This window comes from Oncorhynchus gorbuscha, linkage group LG01, assembly GCF_021184085.1.
Source record: "Oncorhynchus gorbuscha isolate QuinsamMale2020 ecotype Even-year linkage group LG01, OgorEven_v1.0, whole genome shotgun sequence".
Taxonomy (NCBI): Eukaryota; Metazoa; Chordata; class Actinopteri; order Salmoniformes; family Salmonidae; genus Oncorhynchus; species Oncorhynchus gorbuscha.
The window spans coordinates 39,843,758-39,861,975 of NC_060173.1; the positions used below are offsets into that span (position 1 = coordinate 39,843,758).

The following is an 18,218-nucleotide window of genomic DNA, read 5'->3' on the forward strand; positions in this document are numbered from 1 at the left end:
AACAGGATCCACCTGGCTGGTCTCCAACCAACATCAGAGCAGCAAAGTTGAGGGGTGTCAGGTGTGGAAGGCTCTGATCACTCTCTTTAGCCTGGATCAAACATACACACACACGCACAGAAGAAGTCCTGTTCAAATAGGGTCGTAAATCAGGGTCAAGTAAGAGCTGGGACACTGGTGACCAAGAGAGAAAAGGGGCACATGGAAGACAGGCCAATTATGTTTACACTCACAGGATAGGTCCCGTGTCTTCACAAAGCTGTGGTTTTATCACACACACCTCCACCCCTTTGTACACATGTCACACTCCTGACTGTGCTGTGTTTGTCACTCTTGTCGTCAGCAGGCATTTCCTGAAGAAAGCCCTGGGTGCTGTGTCAACCCATTCCTTTTTGATTCTGCACTGTCTGCACCGTCTGCACCTGCCTGAGCCTGCCTGTTCTACCTTTGTCTCAGGGAGCTAAGGAATCCACACACTCAGCTTCAGAAACAGCGCCAAGAGCTCATCAGCCGACAACAAATCCACCCTTCTCAACACCAAGAGAAACACTCAGCTTTATATGTATGTACGTACACACACACACACACACACACACACACACACACACACACACACACACACACACACACACACACACACACACACACACACACACACACACACACACACACACACACACACACACACACACACACACACACGTCTCCACTATGTTAGAGAGCAGACAACACAGTGGAAGATTAAAGGGCCTCTCAGATCTCCAATGTGGTTTTTCATCCTTCTCAACTGTCAGAGCAGAGAGGGAAATTATTTCAATATACCTCCAGCTTGTACATAAAACACCAGAGAGAGGAAGAGAAAGAATGTAGGAGGGAGGGAGGGAACAGGGGATAGAAAATAGGAATAGGAACATTTGTGAAGAGAAAAGCAGACATGATTAAATCACAAGGGCTGCCTCCCGCGGTCATTGAGTGTGACACAGGTTCACAACAGGAACATGGGGGGGGGACAGAGAAAGAGACAGACTTCTGTCCCTCCATCCCATCCCAAAAAGCTAGCATTTGACTGGTGACCTAGGAGGAGGAGGAAAGCCTCTCTGGATTAGAGGCCCTCAGGAGACCCTCCAGGAATAGAAGTGCTGCACAGAGCTACACCACCACTGTACCCAACTCACAGCCGCATGTACAGATCGAGACCCGCTCATATAGACATGCTCAGAGACAGGGAGAGACATACACATGCAGACAGACATATTCACATGTACAGGGGAAACATAGCCACACAGGGAGACACACATACATGCAAAGACACAGGCACACATGCACTTAGGCTGCATTTACACAGGCAGCCCAATTCTGATCTTTTTATACCTATTGGTATTTTGGCCAATCAGATCAGCTCTGCTGTTTATAAATGTGCAAAATCTCAGAATTGGGCTGCCTGTGTAAACACAGCCTTAGGGAGGTACACACATATTCACCGATCCTGACACACACAATGACAATGGCATCAGACTCACAGAGGTCCCAGGGCAGCTTGGGAGAGAGAGGCAGAATGGGGACCCTTAATTGCCTTACCCTGTAGTACAGTCTGGGCTTTTTGACTTGAGATTCCAATTTCACACTAAGGCATTATTTAGTTTGATACAGACTTGATTAGGCATTACAGCAGGCCCCTTTTCTGGAGGAGCTTTGTGGCTCTCAAATCACTGGAGGAGAGATTAACTCTGCAGTCACGCTCCTTCTGAGACCCACAGCCTCACACAGCCTGCCTGCTTGGTGCGGCAGGAAAGGGTTCCTCTTATCCCAAACACTAACACATTCAACTTTTACTAGTCACCAGTCAGTCTCCTCAATCACTGCCACAAACTTTAGTAGAGCCTTATCAAATCTGTTTTCTTTGTCAACTGCGCACCAGCTAGAGACCTATGTTTGATTAGCAATATACTGCAGAGTTTGCTAAACATTTGGCCACTGGATAGGTGCAAATAATCATGAAATCATTCTGCCAGGTAGGCATAGGCTACTTTGTAGTTAACATTTAATTGAGAAGGTTTTTGGTAACCTTTCCATCTACCAGAAGACAGTTGTCATGACATCAGCATCATCGCTAAGTGGTAGACAAATGTGCACACACATACAGTGGGGCAAAAGAGTATTTAGTCAGCCACCAATAGTGCAAGTTCCCCCACTTAAAAAGATGAGAGACCTGTAATTTTCATCATAGGTACACTTCAACTATGACAGACAAAATGAGAAAAAAAAATCTAGAAAATAACATTGTAGGATTTTTAATGAATTTATTTGCAAATTATGGTGGAAAATAAGTATTTGGTCACCTACAAACAAGCAAGATTTCTGGCTCTCACAGACCTGTAACAACTTCTTTAAGAGGCTCCTCTGTCCTCCACTTGTTACCTGTATTAATGGCACCTGTTTGAACTTGTTATCAGTATAAAAGACACCTGTCCACAACCTCAAACTGTCACACTCAAAACTCCACTATGGCCAAGACCAAAGAGCTGTCAAAGGACACCAGAAACAAAATTGTCAACCTGCACCAGGCTGGGAAGACTGAATCTGCAATAGGTAAGCAGCTTGGTTTGAAGAAATCAACTGTGGGAGCAATTATTAGGAAATGGAAGACATACAAGACCACTGATAATCTCCCTCGATCTGGGGCTCCACGCAAGATCACACCCCGTGGGGTCAAAATGATCACAAGAACGATGAGCAAAAATCCCAGAACCACACAGGGGGACCTAGTGAATGACCTGCAGAGAGCTGGGACCAAAGTAACAAAGCCTACTATCAGTAACACACTACGCCGCCAGAGACTCAAATCCTGCAGTGCCAGACGTGTCCCCCTGATTAAGCCAGTACATGTCCAGGCCCGTCTGAAGTTTGCTAGAGAGCATTTGGATGATCTAGAAGATGGGAGAATGTCATATGGTCAGATGAAACCAAAATATAACTTTTTGGTAAAACCTCAACTCGTCGTGTTTGGAGACAAAGAATGCTCAGTTGCATCCAAAGAACACCATACCAAACTGTGAAGCATGGGGGTGGAAACATCATGCTTTGGGGCTGTTTTTCTGCAAAGGGACCAGGACGACTGATCCGTGTAAAGGAAAGAATGAATGGGGCCATGTATCGTGAGATTTTGAGTGAAAACCTCCTTCCATCAGCAAGGGCATTGAAGATGAAACGTGGCTGGGTCTTTCAGCATGACAATGATCCCATACACACCTCCAGGGCAACGAAGGAGTGGCTTCGTAAGATGCATTTCAAGGTCCTGGAGTGGCCTAGCCAGTCTCCAGATCTCAACCCCATAGAAAATCTTTGGAGGGAGTTGAAAGTCCGTGTTGCCCAGCAACAGCCCCATAACATCACTGCTCTAGAGGAGATCTGCATGGAGGAATGGGCCAAAATACCAGCAACAGTGTGCAAAAACCTTGTGAAGACTTACAGAAAACATTTAACCTCTGTCATTGCCAACAAAGGGTATATAACAAAGTATTGAGATAAACTTTTGTTATTGAACAAATACTTATTTTCCACCATAATTTGCAAATAAATTCATTACAAATCCTACAATTTGTTTTTCACATTTTGTCTGTCATAGTTGAAGTGTACCTATGATAAAAATTACAGGCCTCTCATCTTTTTAGGTGGGAGAACTTGCAAAATTGGTAGTTGACTAAATACTTTTTTGTCCCACTGTACAGGGGCAAACTTCAGAAAGCTGGAGGAAAATACAAATCACTGATGCATTTTGTTCAGGTCTTACAATAATCTTGGGCAAATGAATGCATTTTCTAATAAATTCAATGTATTTAGTTGATTTCCGTTTTAATGTCTGGACACCGTGAGTCCTACTATAGCCATACGGACCGTGCTGAGAAAGGGAACCTTTTACAGATGAAGTGGAGGTGAAGATGCATCACTATGGAAACCCCTGATAGCTTCCAACTAGACCTTCACTGTAGAAGCGGAGCAGGGCATTACCATGGACATGGTGATGCAGGGCACCACTCTAATCCAGCCTCCTCTGCCCTCCAAATGTATGTTCGGGGAAGAGGAGAGGATGGTCCCTGGACTGCACATCAACACGGCTGGACCAGGGCTAGACTCTACATTTTTAAAGCAGAGATCCATCGACCAACACAGGAGCCCCACAGAACACAGCAATATCCTCTCGCCCGCACTTCTATTCTCTTTCTGCAGACTCTCACGCTGTCTCTCAGCCCCTGTTTGATGGTGACATAAAGGATTTATTAGGGGAAAGGAAAATGAAAAAAAAAAAAACTGATTTTATATATTTTTTAAGACTTCTTCTCTTTCAACTCCTTCCTTCACACACACTCAAAAGCCTCAAACGGTCTACTCAGACTGTTGCCCTTAGAGTGGCACTCACAGACAGATGGTTTCAGTGGACAATGTTGGACAGCTAGTCTTCTTGTTGTTTGGCTGGTGGGTCGGCACAATCCTCATTAGACTACAAGCTAAACGTCCCCTTGGAAAGACTACTTCATAAAGACAAACACATCTCTTATCTCTCTCACACATCTGCACCTCGTTCCCACACCCACCTCTATTCTCCAGTGGCTTCCAGTCCCTCGTGGCATTGGAGGTAGAACAATACAGAGCTGTGACTGGGAGCAGAGGCCTTCCTTCTCATCTTCACACATCTCAACATATGGACTCCGTTTCCGGCCATCAACGCATCAATTCACACGGACTAGAATTCTAACCCTAACACCTTTTCCTTGTGGGGACCAACAAAAGGTCTCCACATGTCAGAATTTTCCCTGTGAGGACTTCTTGTCCCCTAATGGATAGTAAAACCAAAAACATACACACAAAACGTCCCTGATTTAGATCGTTTCATTTGAACTTCAATAGGAAAATTACAAGAAGTGTGAGAAAGGAGGGAGACATGGAAAGGGGTAGGCCCTTTTCACCCTCTCTCTCATGGGAACACCATCTGTAAGTAGCTCACCATCCAACAATGCGTGTGTGATGTGAAAATGCACCACGGGCAAGACTAACAGCAAATGAAAACATGTCAAATGTGTGCATGCTTTGTAAATGTCATTTTTGCGCTGAAATCGAGAGCGACTTTAATAGTGTCTTCCCCCCTCCTCACCCTGCTCTTTGCAAGGCAAATCATTTTGGCCTCTGTAGGGGGTGCCTGCCATTTGACAGAGGAATTGAATTAAAATAGATCTGACAAACACAAGTGACTTCATAATCAAGGACTAGCCTTTCTCCGAGGTTGTGAGGCCAGCATTAAGGTAGGCTACAATAAGGGCTAATTCTGTCTGAGCTAAATACTAATGTATGATGCAAGGTTCTAGGCAAGTGTCTAGCCCTGGGATAGAGAGGCTGCTTCACAGCTTAAATCAATTTGGAGATGACATTGCAAGCTGTATCAAGGCTTTATACTGCAAAACACAGAGCAGCGCTTTTCTCAAAACACAAATCTCCTTAGTATCCTATTGAAGCTCAAAAGTCTAGGCACAGTTGCAGATGGGGTTATTTTCTGACGATATTACGTATCGTTTTAACAATATCGCAATATTATTTTGCGCTAGCCGCACCAACACTCCAGTATTTTACATTCATAGCTTGTTCTCCATCTTCCAACTTCTAACAGGGAGCCAATTTGTTTTCAACACTTTTATTTCCATGACTGATCTAAATTTGTTTGCTCTGGTCTTGCAGCAGACATATGGAGAGCAATATGTTTGGAACATCGAATTGCAATAAAATCATAGTATCGAATCACAATACATATAGAATCGTGAGAATATAATTCCCACACCTAAATATCATGATAATATCATATTGTGAGGCCTCTAGCAATTCCTAGCCATACTTTTAACCATGACTTTATTCAGGTTATACAATAAAGTCTGTGGCATGGTGCAGCATTGTCATGCTGATAGAATCAAACATGTAGCGTAGGCTTAAAAGCCCAAGCAACAAGACCAAGACAAGTATTGGACCAAAGAATAAGATATGATATGCTTCTATTTCAAAAATATTTTAACATTCTCATACAACATTTTTCAGCATTTATTTATCTGTATTATTTTTACTGCTCTGGGGTTATAATTATTGCTTGGATAACCTTATTTACTATTATGCATTGATTTCTTTTTTAGTCTGTGCACTGCACAGGACACCGGAAAAATGATTACTGAATTATCACATTATTGTAATGTTTGTTTATGGGTTAATTAATCCCGTAAAGGATGGGTTGCCAACTGACGATTTGACACGAATATAAATGTCATTCATTCATGTAAAATACTTTGCTAATCATTACTAAAATATAATAATATACCTAATTACCACTTCACACTAGGATGAAGTGGGAGTTCTGTGTTTCTTCATCTTCTTCCTGAATGTACTTGATGTTTTGTGATTCAAAAAGCTATTTAATAACCCAACACAGCAAATGTATACACACAGCCCAGGGCACTCAATCCTTTGGAGTAATTTCTCTCGGTTTTTTAGCTCAACATGTATTTCAGAGGAAAGTTTCCAGGCGCAGTGGAATCAATAGGTTGAGCAGAAGGAAGCTATTGGAGGATTCTTCCTGGTGCGTGGGCACAGTAAGTCTCCCATCTCCCACCCAGGACTGTTCCAGTTGCCTCCCCCTGCAGCTCTGAGACCCATACTAGCCCTGGAAGGAGCCCAGGACCCAAGCAGGATCCATTATCTAGGGCCTGGCCAGCAGGAGGCCAAGCAACTCCTGGCAAGAGGTAAAAATCGAATCCAATGTATTCGTTACATGCTTGGTAAACAACAGGTGTCGACTAACAGTGAAATGCTTACTTACAGATCCTTCCCAACAACGAAGAGAGAAAGAAAAGAGAAATAATAGAAAAGTAAAACACGTAATACACAAGGCAGGCTGCAGGGGTCAGCAGGGGTCAACACAGGACCAAAGCTCTTCATTAATGACTTCAGCATCAGGCCCTCTCCCCTCCCCTCCCCCCTCCCCAACAACCACCCTTTAATCATCAGAGCTGGGACGAGGAGCCTTCCAAGCGAGTAGCTTCTCAATAAATATATGCATCAGCCAGGTGTGGCGAAGGTGCTTAATTGCCCCCTTTGCTTATGTTTAATGTACAGTCTACGGAGAAACTGTGGGATCGAGGAGCAGCTGCCTAGAGAAAGGAGCATGAACACAGCCTCACGGACATCATGGCGGGCCAAGGAGACAGAGGAGATGAGAGGAGAGCAGGGGGAAGAGAGGTGACAATGACAGGAAGGGTGAAAGTAGGAGGAAACTGAACAGGAAGAAATAAAGGGGGAAATGAACATGAAGACCTCTGCCTACGCTGTTGGACCAGACAAACAGCAGTGTTCTGCTAGTGCTGATCTGGCTCTTGTAGCTATCCTCCAGAAGGTTCATGGTTCTGGCCTTCTCTCCCCGAGGTCAAAGCAGAGCTGGGTCACAGCCCTCTGCCCACACTGGAGACACTGCACTGACATGTACACACAAAACCCATTAACACACTCACACACTCACTCACACTCACTCACACACACTCACACACACTCACACACACACACACTCACACACTCACTAAACCACTCACACACTCACACACTCACTAAACCACTCACACACTCACACACTCACTAAACCACTCACACACTCACACACTCACTAAACCACTCACAGGCTCACAAAGAGCTGCGCTTGACATATCCCATTTACGGAGCCTGCACCTTGCTCAGGCGTTTAGGCTGGTTAACTCTGGGTGTCTGCCACAGATCAGCCTGGTTCAACATCAAACAACAGGTGGGCCATTCCACACGCCCTCAGGTTAACATTGCACAATATTTGACTGTTCCAAAAATGTTTGTTTTTTAAAGAACAGCACACGACAGTGAAACAAAATACAAATCCTACATCTACTCCCACACTTGGCTCATAGGGTAGAGAGTATTGGCCATTCTGAAGCTATGGTCCTGTACACATCATTTGCACAGGAAGAAGCAGATTAGGAACGAAGCTTTCTGAAAGCATTGTTCCAACACATTTTAATCCGCCCAATGCAGCAGCACAGAGTTTGAGAGTGAGGGACCTAGGAGAGGACAGACTCCACAGGGAGGTACTGGTGGGGGAGCTATGGTTGGCAGGCCGGAGGGGTGGGGGGGGTTCAGGGGGAGCAGTGGAGAGGGAACCAACCACACAAACATAATTAATAGTAAAAGTCACCCCGGCGTCATTGGCTCTTTAGAAAGGAAGCGCGGAGCGGAGAGGGACCTGAGCGGACCGTGGTTACGGCCCAGTAAGTCTAGAGCGCTGATAAACCCTGGTGCTAAGCCGGTACAATGGCACAGCCTACGACTGAGCTCTTCCATTAAGACAGATCCTTCCATACACACTAGCAGGCAGGCTGCTGATAAGGAGTTGTCAATGGCAGACACACTGGCCGCAAGGGAGCTCACCCTGCCTGGGCACACATATCTCCACACCAGTAGGGACCGCTGTAGAGTAAGACTACTCTACACTACAGGAAGGAAGTTCCTTCCTGTAGATCATCTTGACTGGCTGCATCACCGCTTGGTTTGGCAACTGCTTGGCATCCTACCGCAAGGCACTACAGAGGGTAGTGCATACGGCCCAGTACATCACAGAGGTCAAACTCCCTGCCATCCAGAACCTCTATATCAGGCGGTGTCAGAGGAAGGTCCTACTAAATATTGTCATTGACTACTGCCACAAAAGTCATAGACTGTTCATTCTGCTACTGTGGGCCAAGTCTGACCAAAAGGCACCTGAACAGCTTCTACCCCCAAACCATAAGAGTGCTGATCTCTTTTTTATTATTGGTCTTAATTGTTGAGTCCATTGCACTGCCTATATGCACACTCAGACTCCACCCACACACTAATACAACACTCACTAGACTCCACCCACACACTAATACACTCACTAGACTCCACCCACACACTAATACAACACTCACTAGACTCCACCCACACACTAATACAACACTCACTAGACTCCACCCACACACTAATACAACACTCACTAGACTCCACCCACACACTAATACAACACTCACTAGACTCCACCCACACACTAATACAACACTCACTAGACTCCACCCACACACTAATACAACACTCACTAGACTCCACCCACACACTAATACACTCACTAGACTCCACCCACACACTAATACAACACTCACTAGACTCCACCCACACACTAATACAACACTCACTAGACTCCACCCACACACTAATACAACACTCACTAGACTCCACCCACACACTAATACAACACTCACTAGACTCCACCCACACACTAATACAACACTCACTAGACTCCACCCACACACTAATACAACACTCACTAGACTCCACCCACACACTAATACAACACTCACTAGACTCCACCCACACACTAATACAACACTCACTAGACTCCACCCACACACTAATACAACACTCACTAGACTCCACCCACACACTAATACAACACTCACTAGACTCCACCCACACACTAATACAACACTCACTAGACTCCACCCACACACTAATACAACACTGACACTCCAACACACACTTTACATACGCTGCTGCTGCACTGTTTATTATACGTCCTGATTGCCGAGTCACTATTACCCCGACCCACATGAACCTACTGTATTACCTCAACTATCCCATACCCCTGCACATTGACTCGGTACTGGTACTCCTTCTATATAGCCTCGTTATTGGTTTTATTGTGTTACCATTTCCTTTTTTTCATTTAGAAAATATTTGTCTTACTTTTTAACCGCATTGTTGGGAAAGGGCTCATAAGTAAACATTTCACTGTAAAGTCTACACCTGATGTGTTCAGCATTTCACTGTAAAGTCTACACCTGATGTGTTCAGCATTTCACTGTAAAGTCTACACCTGATGTGTTCAGCATTTCACTGTAAAGTCTACACCTGATGTGTTCAGCATTTCACTGTAAAGTCTACACCTGATGTGTTCAGCATTTCACTGTAAAGTCTACACCTGATGTGTTCAGCATTTCACTGTAAAGTCTACACCTAATGTGTTCAGCATTTCACTGTAAAGTCTACACCTGATGTGTTCAGCATTTCACTGTAAAGTCTACACCTGATGTGTTCAGCATTTCACTGTAAAGTCTACACCTGATGTGTTCAACATTTCACTGTAAAGTCTACACCTGATGTGTTCAGCATTTCACTGTAAAGTCTACACCTAATGTGTTCAGCATTTCACTGTAAAGTCTACACCTGATGTGTTCAGCATTTCACTGTAAAGTCTACACCTGATGTATTCAGCACCTGTGACCAATAACATTTTATTTTGAAGGAAGGAAGAATCAGATCCATCCCTGACAATATCTTTAAAATAACCGACTGATTCTAGAGCAACGTTTATTGTAAGTATCAGCCCACTATAAGAAGTTTATTCCATTTCCTATTTCAATGACTCATGTAACTAAAGAGCACTGTACCTTTAAAAAGGCCCCCCCTTTCCCATCTTGAAAAATGTGCAAAATCCATATGATATTGTGCCAACCAATAAGCTCTATATAAAAATAGTCGACCGCTGTGGCTGAACAATGACCAATTACTTTTTTGGTCATATCAAAATACAAGACAAAAATCACTCTCCCTGCTGTGTAGTCAATGAACATTTTACAAAGGCTTAGAAAAATCTATTTTGTGGTTCACCTACCATTAATACAGGGCAACAGTCTTCTATACTCACAGATTGAAAAAACTATTGCTAAAAGACATTTCATGCCTGCCTGCGGCTAGTAAACACAAAGGCACATAAAAGTGTAATATCACTGTCTGTATATAATGTGAAAGAGACAAACTGGACTTTCTCACTTTTCCCTCTTACGCGCACACACACACACACACACGAGAATAAAGACAGGGGAGCAGGTTCTCATCACTCAATCTGCCCTGTGGTATCTCACTTCACTGTTTTATAACAGCCTGTTGACCAATGAAACTTTGGCTGTGCTACCAAAAGCCTAGGTGACAAGAACAATGCCATTTAATGTTAAAATATATGGTTTTAGGAAGGCAGAGAGAGGGGTAGAGGGATGCCAGGGATATGCTTCACACACACACTTCCTGAAAAACAAATCCACATCAATCCATAACAATATGCAGCAGTAACACTTTCAATGAGATGCTCGCCTGTATATAATTAACACTATAATTACTTGAGTACCAGCATTGTTGTTACAGGGTGCTCAATTGCTTTGGAAATTGCATCGTTTGTGTTATAACAAAATATGTAATAAAGAACAATCCCTTTTCTTCTTGTATAACAAAAAAAACGCTAAACTCTTGCTATTGCTATGCAATTACTGAAGTGCTATCTCACATGTTAATACGATGTTACTACTTAGGTAATTACAGTGTTACTACAAAGGTGTACGAGCAACTGAATAATATAACCATAATGTAGATTGAGAGACGATTTAACTGCACAAATAACACAATCAAGTACTCAATTATGTCAACATAAAACGGACGCACAAAATGAATATCTACACTACAGAATCTAGAGAAGAGAAACATTACAATCTCAGCCAGGGGGAGCTAAAGAAATAGATTAAGATGTTTGAAGATTTTACTGCAACTTAGAAAAATGTTGAATTGATAGGGGAAGCTGGTGTAAACAGTACTACTGGTGGAATTTGCGTGGAAAGAGGGGGGAAAGCAGCGGGGAGGTGGAGCGCTAGAACAAGCCTTGTTACAACAGCTCCTTCTCCCCCATCCCAGGTTAAAGGTCCTATTTGATTTGATTGACTAAACAACACTGTGGAAAATAAATAAGTGCTCTCTCGCTCCCTGGATGTCATGTGCACTCATTCCCGCTTAATGTCCTGTAAATGAAGAGGATTTATTAATGTGTAATTAAGTAATAATCATCACTACATAATGCATGAAATACTCATGGGGACGGGGGAGATATGAAACAGAAATACCCCGGCCAGGCACTCTACGCAAAGACACACATTAAAAAGGGATTAATCGGGAGAAATAATATTTTGATAAGAACCACTCGCTCCCCTCTCCCCCCTCCCTATTTAGTAAAACAGCCAATCATAGCTATTAATGCAACCTCAATTAGCCATCTACAATTAGGATAGTAAATCCCTCCACCACAACCTACTGATGATAACAAGGATTGGTGGTTTCCTCAAATCCTTTTTCATCATAGCCGGTATATACTGTATTCTATTCTACTGTATTTTAGTCAATGCCACTCCGACATTGCTCAATCTAATATGTATAAGTTTCTTAATTCCATTCTTTTACGTTTAAATGTGTGTATTATGGTGAATTGTTAGATACTACTGCACTGTTCGATATTACTGCACTGTTGGAGCTAGGAACACAAGCATTTCGCTACACCCGCAATAACATCTGCTAAATATGTGTATGTGACCAATAATATTTGATTTGAGCATTGGCATTGACAGGCACTCGTAGGAGTTGAGTGAGCAGGTGAGAGACAAGAGGACACAGGAAAAACACAAATAATCCCCGGTGCATGCCCTGTACCACTGACACTCACTCATCATTTGAGAATATGCCAGTTAGTGGGAAAGGTGTTGTGGGGAGATAGCAACAGAACACATCTTAGTTACACATAGATCTGGCCTCTGGCTGCTGTGCATCACTGACTAAGCACAAGCTTTGTTTATTCAAAGCCACAAGCTGCCACTGCCAAACACACACACACACTCAGGATACAAAACAGTACAAAGACTAGCTTGCTTTAAGCAGAGAAATGGGGATTTGTTTTCACATGACATGTAGTACATGTTCAGGTAACTGTCAAAATAAAGGAAACAGCATCTTAATAGGGCATTGTGCCGCCACGAGCTGCCAGAACTGCTTCAATGGACCGTGGTATGGATTCTACCAGTGTCTGGAACTTTGTTGGAGGGATGCGACACCATTCTTCCACGAGAAATTCCATAATTTGGTATTTTATTGATGTGGTGGAAAACGCTGTCTCAGCCACCACTTCAGATTCTCCCATAAGTTTTCACTTGTGTTGAGATATGGTGATTGACACACACAACCACTATGCTCCTTTGAGACCCCTCTTGAGATCTTTAATTCTAGCCATAGCAGCTGAAATAACGGGAAACTGGGCATTTTTATTCATGACCCTAAGCATGATGGGATGTTAATTGCTTAATTGATTCAGGAACCACACCTGTGTGGAAGCACCTGCCTTCAATATACTTTGTATCCCTGATTTACTCAAGTGTTTCCTTTATTTTGGGAGCTACCTGTATTTTCCTTGTAGTTCAGCAATATTAGTAATTGTTGAAATAATCAAGTGATCCCTTTCCCATATTCAGCCTATATGTGATCATTTTAAAATGTCTTTCTTTGAACCAGTGTATATTTTAGTAGAGACCAAAGGTATCCCGAGAGGTCATGACACCAATCTCTGGTGACTCAGAAACATACCAACCCCTGTGGTCATCAACCCATTTTCAACTTGCCATTAGTCTTGGTGAACCATCCACTGCATGTACAGAGAGCACAACTAACAAAACAAGAAATAAATCATGAAAACAATGTAGGCTTCATAACCTTTCAACCTATATAAACCATTGCACGTTGTTGCCACCAATTAGAACAAAAAGACTAATTGGGGGAGGGGTAATAATTCGGGACCACATGGCCACCCCATTGCCCATCTGGTTTCCACAGAGGCAAAACGAGCCAAATGCCCCTTGCCCGTCCACTTCACTGTAATGGCTCAGTATCATCTCGCTCTCAGTTCACGGATGCGGTCCAATTGAATTTGACTAGAAAATACAGGTTACCAAGAAAACGGTCGAGCAAGTAAAACAAACCAATATGCCTATAGTTTAATCATGGCGATGGAAAAACCACATATGTAAGATGTGGGAATGCACGGGCTTAATGCGCGTCATACACAGCAGGGGTGACCATCAATACACACACATCTCCACGATACAGGTGAACAGTAGCGAATGAAACAAACACATTGCAGTCTAGTCAAGTAACAAATGTGGTCACAATTTTAAATCAATTAAGTGATCAACTGACCAGGGAAGACCTGAGTCACTATTGCAACACTACAAAAAGTTGGCTGTGTTGGACCGGATAAATTAGGCCTATCTATTATTTCCCCCTCTAAATTGCTTAGGCTTTTGTTTGATATAAATATATAAAACACAGTGAGGATATTTAATTGTTGAATTACATAGTAGCCAAGGCCAAAAGGTAGTCATGAAATCTTATTGGTCATGCGAGAGTTTGTCCCCATTAAAACAACTTACCTTTTACGGAGCGCGGTTTGGCCTGTTTTCGTCTAGACATCTCTGGATTGTGAAAGTATTTTCTTCTCGTATCGATCTCTAATGTTTTGCGAAAACAGTCATATAGATGGATACTTCAGCTGGCGTATTTTTCACTTCTTTGCCTGTTGCAATGCGGCAACTTAAATCTGATAGTATCCTATAGTCCAGTTAAAGGGGAGGTGAGTAGTCTATACAATTTGGAGCTGTGGAGAGGAGCTGCGCCCGGATACTCCAGCAATGTAACTTCTTCGGCTGGACTCAACCTGTAGAATTAACGGAATAACGCGTCTTTCTTTCGGAGTCCGTGACGACAGTATCTTTTGCTCCTTTACGTTCATAAACACCTTAGCTATAGGCGACTTAATCGGTAGAGTCCAAGTTTCAAGATGCAGCCAACGCCAAAATGACAGCCATGCGGTAACACCTGATCCGGCCGTCAGAAAGGTGCCAATACATCAAAATACGATGACATTGACTATACAATTATAGAATTCCGTTAAATCAAGCGTTACGTTGTCTCCGTTTCCTCTTCGTCTTGAGGGTTTGTTGGTGCAGTTCTCGGAATAAGTCTCTTTTTCACCCTAATCTTGCTAACACCGAACCTCCCTTCGTCCGTTATTTTTCAGAAGGTGGCATGGGTAATGCAACCTTACCCAGCATTTTCACCCCTTGGGGATTTGTGTTTTTAGATCCTGAAATCAGTCAAATGTTTGTAGTATTTAGCCCCTCTCTACCTTTTTCTTTGTCCTGACTCTGGTCTTCCCTCCGCCTCCCGATCCGACTGCTGGCGGGGCTGCAGCGCAGACACACATAATAAAGCCAGGCTTGGCTGGAAATGTAGCCGTGTCCCAGCAGGAGGATGTGAGAGTAGGGTCCCGGCGGGGGAGCGCTCTGATCCCGCAGGGAGCTATGCACAGCCTGGGTTGAACAGACAGAGAGAGCCAACAGCACCAAACCATGGTCAGCCATGGAAACTACAGCTCAACTTGGAGCACGGATCGGGGCCAAAACACGGAGCATCAAAGAACGCTGCACAGCGCGTGAAAAATACGGACCGGATTCGATTTTAGTCCTTTCCATCTTAAATTGGTTAGTCGTGCGCTACTTTCTCACTAGGGTTGACGATTGCCAATTGTGTTTAAATTCTTTTTCTAAACGTCGGTAGTCGTGAAATGCAACCTGATATTTTTTTTTTACATACATAGGCCTAATTGTTTATATTTTATCATAAATTAGTCTTGACTGGATTGTATTTTTTATATGGGCCTATATTGTGCGTGGTGGCTTTCTAGATGCACCGATTACAAATATAAATCCCTGTCATGTAATTATTCACATGTTTTATGTATTTGAAATAATCGGCCTAGCAGTGTATTTATGTTGTTTTATCAAAGGGGTCTGGGCCCTCACTTGTGGTAAGCTTAACCCTCGGACAGGACCTATTAGAGGGCCATATGTTTTCAACACCAACGGAACTCATAATGTCAGGAGTTATGTGTTGGGGCAAACTGCTGAGCCCTAACAGTTCAGACTAGGACTGCAATTCGTGTGTTTGTCCCCTACAGAAAAGGGACATGTTGCCAATATGAGCCAGAAAAATGTTTAAAATCACATGGTGCTTTGTTATTTTCTCTCCTGCACAGTGTGCTCTTTGACCAAGCTAGAGCTGCCCGAACGTTGTCATGGATAACTTGGTGGGCTCCCTCCCTGTCTTGACCTGCGGGGTGTCCTGCAGATTGAGCCTCGCCCCCGTTGTGAGACGGAGCGGCCTTTAAAATTGACCCCCGTTGAGGTGGGGGCCCCTCTTGTCTCGTCTGAACTCCCCCTGAAATGAGCGCGCGCCTGGAGACCGCTTTTAAAGCGCTTGTGGCATCCCAGAGAGAGGCCGCTGGCACACAAGGGTAAAATCTCTCCGCAGTGGTCCCTTATTCTTCGATAAATACAAAGGAGGAAAATAGCCCACATTACAAGCTCCTTAAGGGTCAAGGACAGCCGAGAGATGAATGGTTTCTAAAAGTACTATTGTTGAATCACATAGCACGCGATTACACCCTCTGTCATCGTTCGGATTTGGTTTTATAGAGCATCAACCAGCTTTGAATAAGGCAAAAAGACATGTGGCTGATATTAATTAAGACAATCTCTGGTCTAGCAGTAACAACGCAGGGACATATCCTGCTTGCCATTTTGATTCCCCACACTGGGCCAGTAGAATCATTAGGCAAATCTAAAAGGGCTGTGGAAGTATTAGGAGAAGGGACATGTAATATAGTTCAATAATAATGCTGTTCTGTTTAACTGGATTTTGTGTTAGAAAACCAGTTTAGCATATTTGATTTGGGGATGTCTACATAGTTCATGTAGGCCTAAATTGATTTAGATCAGCATGTGAAATGTGACTGCAATGCACATTCTATTGACTCACATTACAATGTAGACATCACTGTGTTGTTGCTTGATTGTAAATGCTGTTTGATTATTGGTAACACAGTTAATGATGACACATGAAAACTGACAAGGATGTGAAGGAGCACACCAATACACCTGTCACACAAACCACAGACAACACAGTTGATGGAAACAACAGTCCGTTTCCTGTCTGTCCCTCTCCCATTGCCTCTCCACCTTAAATACATGTATATTCTTAGTGAAGTAGGACTAGCCTCAGAAAGCCCTGTTAAACACTCCCTCACTGTACTGTCACAAGCCTGGAGAGTTCATGTTATATTTATGTTGCCTACAGCGGATTCTCTCTGTTCTGTTCAGCTGAACTCTTGCCAGCTCTGCTAGCCCCCCCCCCACCCCCCCCACACACACACACACTTCCACAGACAATGTTACATCTCATTGGTTTTGCCCTAGATAAGCTATTTTTAAAGGAAATAATTAGACATAACTGATTTAAATACTGCACAGCCACACTCTTTTTGTCTCTTAAGCGTGGTGTCTGTGTGTGGATAGTGAGCAATGAGGTGAGAACAGAGGAATCATTTTGTCTCTAGTATCTTTTTTAAATAAATATGCATGGGAAAATACACATTTGACCAATATTTAACTGTATATTCTTTTGTCACTTAAGATGAATCCATTTCCTCTGACTGTGTTAAACTCCAGCCAAATGTGCATGGAGGAATTCTTTGTTCTGCTGTTGCTCAGGTTCCCCACCACAGTTTGGGGTTTGGCAGCACAGTGATTTCAGATGCTCTACACATGAACAGGCCTCCATGGACCAGAGAACAATAATGATGATGATGAAGGGAGATTGGAGGAGGAGGAGGAGGGTGCTGCTTGTTGGGATATTCATGTATCCATGTACAGAGGGGTCTGAAATTGACACCCTTGATGAAGATGAGCAATAATGACTGTATAAAATAAATTAATCAAATACAGAACAATATTGTATGCTCAGAAAATGGGGAAAATATATTATTTTCTACTAATACAATTGCTCAGAGAAATAGATTTTGTTTAACAAGTAATACTATTTCTCAAAAAGGTAGGGATCAACACTATTGACACCCATAAAGATTCTTAGAAATAAAGTAGTCACAAGTTTAGTATTTGGTCCCATATTCCCAGCATGCAATGACTACGCTTGTGACTATACAAACTTGTTGGATGCATTTTCAGTTTGTTTTGGTTGTGTTTCAGGTTATTTTGGCCCAATAGAAATGAATAATAATATATTGGGTCATTTGGGAGTACCTTTTATTGTAAATAAGAATAGAATAGGTTTCTAAACACTTCTACATGAATGTGGATGCTACCATGATTACAGATCATCCTAACTTAATTGTGAATAATGACGATAGAGAATATTACACAGATCATAGCTCCAAAACA

The 18,218-nt window shown here is 43.0% G+C and overlaps 1 protein-coding gene across 1 annotated transcript in view; it reads right to left on the bottom strand.

The window, feature by feature from the left end:
- znf423 (zinc finger protein 423) overlaps positions 1 to 15,369 on the bottom strand; it is a 161,032-nt gene extending 145,663 nt beyond the window's left edge. The window contains 1 exon segment of the mRNA XM_046352421.1: positions 14,355 to 15,369. Coding sequence (XP_046208377.1) covers positions 14,355 to 14,394 — 40 coding nt within the window. The 5' untranslated portion in view covers positions 14,395 to 15,369.
- Between the last annotated feature and the right edge of the window lie 2,849 nt (positions 15,370 to 18,218).